The 4,372-nt window shown below is 30.2% G+C and overlaps 1 protein-coding gene across 2 annotated transcripts in view; it reads right to left on the reverse strand.

Moving 5' to 3' along the window:
- The window catches only part of LOC101494594 (WAT1-related protein-like), a 4,454-nt gene extending 364 nt beyond the window's left edge, over nt 1-4,090 (reverse strand). The window contains exons 1-7 of one of the 2 annotated variants that reach the window (XM_073368124.1): nt 3,770-4,090; nt 3,461-3,523; nt 1,778-1,894; nt 895-1,141; nt 512-670; nt 274-425; nt 1-183 (exon numbers count right to left, since the gene is read on the reverse strand). In XM_073368124.1, the coding sequence (XP_073224225.1) occupies nt 1-183; nt 274-425; nt 512-670; nt 895-1,141; nt 1,778-1,894; nt 3,461-3,523; nt 3,770-3,981 (1,133 nt within the window). In that variant the 5' untranslated portion in view covers nt 3,982-4,090. 2 annotated transcript variants of the gene reach the window in all.
- Nucleotides 4,091-4,372: the final 282 nt, after the last annotated feature.

The raw sequence follows: 4,372 nt of genomic DNA on the forward strand, positions 1-4,372 counted from the left end.
GCAGGAACATTAATCTCAATGCCTTCAAAATTTTCTGAGTCTGATTTTGTAGCATCCTTAATTGGCAATTGATCTTGACCTTCACTTAATTTCCCTGTATCTATTGTGTTGTCACGACGATCTTTGCTTTTTCCCCATACCACAGTGTATAGACCAATTACAATGAGAATAGCTCCAAATACACTAAAAATAAAAAACACAAAATTGCAGTTAGTTGAAACGTAACAAATATAAATAAGTATTTTGATTGAATTTTGGATCTAAAAATTTAACCTTCCAAGATGAACTAGTTCAGCTAAGACAAGAGAACCCAAAGCAGCGGTGATAATCATACAAAGTGGACTGAAAGAAGTTACAAAGACTGGTCCACGTTCCCTAGTAACAACCCCTTGTACATAATATGCCATTCCAGAGCATATCACACCCTGTTTATATTTTACTAAATATTAATTTCTTTATTCAATTGAATCATTCATTTATTGAATTGATTATAAAAAATAAAGGTACTCACAGAATAAACACAAGCAAGAAGCCTTGAGTCCCAGCCTATGACCCACACGCTCATGTCCCTTTCAAATATAAGTGACGCAATTGAACCCTCAATAATACCCATTAAGCAAATCCATGCTGTCAGTGACAGCTCTGCTGGGTACTTCTTCAAAGTGAATGACTAATTCCACAAAGTACCAACACAAATTATTAAAATCCAAATTACTAAAGACCGTCACATGTATATCAATCGGACAATCCAAATTTTAAAGTAGATGTTTTAAAAAAATCTAAATGATTAATTTAAAATTTGAATCATCTGATCTTGATCGCACGATTGAGATGCATATGTTGTGACTGGAGAGAAAATATGTAGGTTGATGTATTGGATTTGACTATGCTTACTTGCAAAATAAAGAATCCAGCCCAACTACAACAACTTGAAATGAGCATTACTGTGCCCATCACCCAATTTTGGTCGGAGGGTTCGGTGTTGGCGGCACCACTGTGGTGGTTGACTGCTCCTCCTCCCTTTATGATCTGAAAGGCAGGACCTTTGTACAAAGTCATAACCATAGCTCCTGAAACGGTTATAACCGTTCCAATGACTTTGGCTACGCTGTGAAATTTTCTCCAATTCACTGACTCTAACCTGGTTTAATTAATTGAGTTAAAAAAAAAAGTGGTTAGTTTATTAGTAGAATACTATTAGTTACCATTGCATTAGATTGATTGGAATAATAAAGAATAAATCTTAAAAAGTAAATTAAAGATAAATTTTTTTTAGAGGAATCCGATTAGATATGCATAGAATGAAAAATATGTGTTGCTTATCTCAACTTGATTTGAGTTTGGACAATGTTAAATCATGCTTTAATTTAATTTTAATTTAAAGATGAACTTTGCAAAGTGTGTGAATATGCGACAAAATAGTAGGAAGAGACAACATTCGTCCACTAGTGGCCCCATGCAAAGTGGCTTCAAAATTATTGGATTCTAACTATTGCATATTAAAAAATTTGGATTCTAATTCTAGCTAGCTTGCTTTTTTCTTTGTGCAAGCACACGAGCTGCATTAATCAATTTATGAATATGTTTTGAGGACATCGTTTAAGGATTCTAAATTAAATAATTATTTAATGAGAAAAATATTTATTTTAATTTTTAATGCATTAAATACATAATTTTTAATAAAAACAATATATCAAACAATGTGATGAAGACACTCTCATTGTCATTTCCTTTAATTTAATTTTTGTTTTGATGGTGAATTGATTGAAGCTTTTACCTGAAAGTGAGTGCCATTATAAAAGTAATAGCTGGAAGGACATTAACAGTGGCAGATGCAAATGTTGTTGAGGTCATCTTCATTCCCATGTTGTATAAGTTCTGATCTAGCACTGGCCTGTTTGATTTTTTTCACCAACAAAACTTATTAATTATACTATTTAGTACTTTTAGCCGCAAAAAACAAAACCTAGCTAGCTATACAAAAAATGTAATGTAACTTTTTACAATTCATAGGATAAAATTATATTGCATAATTAAACTACTGTATTTGAAATATCTACTTGTCCTACAACTTTTTCCTAATTCATGGGAATATTAATCACTCATGGAGATCTGCTAAAATATTTATCGATAGGGAAATTATAACAGAACAAAACTCTCTCATTAGTTTTATAATGTTGACGTGAGTTTCTTTTACTATTTCAAAAAAGATTTGTGATTACTATTTCAATTTTGTTTAAGCAAGAATGGTTTGAGTTCAATTACTCCATACCCAACGAATTGTAAGTAAATATAAGTTAAATTACACATTAAAATTGGATAATTGAAAATAAAAAAAGTAATATTAATTTGAGGATATTTTTGAGATATATCGAGAATATTTTAAAGATACTATATATATCAATAAATAGGAAAATTAAATAGGAGAAAGGTTATTAATTAGTTTTATTAGATGATTATAAACTGTGTAGATCACTATTTGACAAAGATGACAACATTTAATGTTAATTCCCATATTTTCTATCATCCGTCCATTTAAAATGAAATGTATTGATTTTTTCCTCTAAGATGGGAATTAAATTAAAGTATCGAATGACATTATTAATTAATAAGAAAAATGACGTGTCGTGAAATGATTGAAGTTGGATTCTAATCTCAAAAGAACTCTAAACTGTGTTTAGTAAAAAAAAAAACTCTAAACTATGAGAGGGTTCAACTAGAAATAATGTTACTTATAAGCAAGCAATGAAATCACGAGGGGGACATTGCGTTTTTTAATGAGTTATTGGTGTGTCACTTTACACATAATGATGAGTCCACTACAAAAGGCAGGGCAATATAAACCGTCATTATTAGACATTAGTAACTCATTTCTACATTTTTTTTCTTGGATCAATTAGACAAAAATAAACTAATTTCTAATTGGTTTGAGGTTATGAATTACGAAAATTATTGTTTCTCTCTCAATTTCATCAAACAATTTCGTTTTTAGTAAACTACATAACATAACTAAATAAGCAATCGGAAAAAAAAACTTCATCCAATCTCAAATAATAAAAAAGCACATGGTAGAAGCGGCTAAAAGTAGTGTGTTTTTATTGTTTGTAAGTGAATAGTAATTTAACAACATACACTATGCCAAAGATAGTGAAATTAAAAAAAAAAAAAAAAAAAAAGATCAGATGCAAAGTTAGTTATATTTTAATGTTTCGGTGTTTTTATTTCCTAGGAATATTTTTTCTTTCATTCTCCCAACAAAAAAGAATATGGATTTTAAGCTACTTCAAAAGAAATAATTATATTAGGAAAAGGGAATATTGTAGGTCTAGCTACTTATGCATGCATGCATGTATACTAAAAAAACATTGTCAATGTCCAATATTCCATGAAGAGTCTAATTAACATAACCAAATTCATGATTCGAATATATAATATGTGGAAAGAGCCCCAAGAGCCTTACTCAAGGAAACCAAGTGCCACTATCCTCAAGAAGATGGGAAGAGTCATCTTTGGCCTTATTTTTCTGTAAAGATATATAATTCAAACAAAAATTTGTTAGCTTAATTATCAACACAAACACAAAGCAGTAATTAAAGACATGCAATTTTTATTTTTGAATTATTAACATAAATTACATATGAATAGAAAAATCCATCTCGGTTGAGTGTTAAAGACATCTAAATTAGATATCAATGTAATTTTTTTTATTGCTAACTCAACATTAACAAAAAGAGACTTTAAAATAGAGAGAAAAAAAAGAGAAAGATACCTTTCGAGAACGAACGCGAAAGGGGTAATTATAATAGCGGCCACAACATGACGGTACACGGATAGTATCCAATGGCTCATACCATGTTTGAAAGAAACCATAGTAATGATGTACATGCCCGAGTAACCAAATTGAAGGGACAATATAGCAAGGTATGGTTTCATTTTGCGAAGTTGCTTGCTAAACTTACCATTATCATTTTGATCCTCCATTGATATCTTTGTCTTTGGAAGCACAAGTTAATTTGACACACACAAAATACACACACAAATCTATATTGTTTGTGTGAATTGTGAGTTTGTGGGTGACCATCAAAACGTAAAATGGGCTTTTTATAGACCAAAAAAGCAAAATTATTATTATTATTAAAAAAAAAAAAAAAAGAAGCCCCAATTTCACACAACACCGGCACTTAATGGCACTAACTCTCTCACCTCAAATTTTCACCTTATAGATTCCCTTATCCATTTTTCGAAAACAAAACCATATTCCGATCAATTACTAGAATCCTCTTTTATGTTTATAATAGAATCAATTTAAAAAGTAAGGTAGATATTTCTTTGCAGCTCTTAAGATAAATATATTTTATTGTCGTCCTATTGT

This window comes from Cicer arietinum, chromosome 5 (assembly GCF_000331145.2).
Source record: "Cicer arietinum cultivar CDC Frontier isolate Library 1 chromosome 5, Cicar.CDCFrontier_v2.0, whole genome shotgun sequence".
Classification (NCBI taxonomy): domain Eukaryota; kingdom Viridiplantae; phylum Streptophyta; class Magnoliopsida; order Fabales; family Fabaceae; genus Cicer; species Cicer arietinum.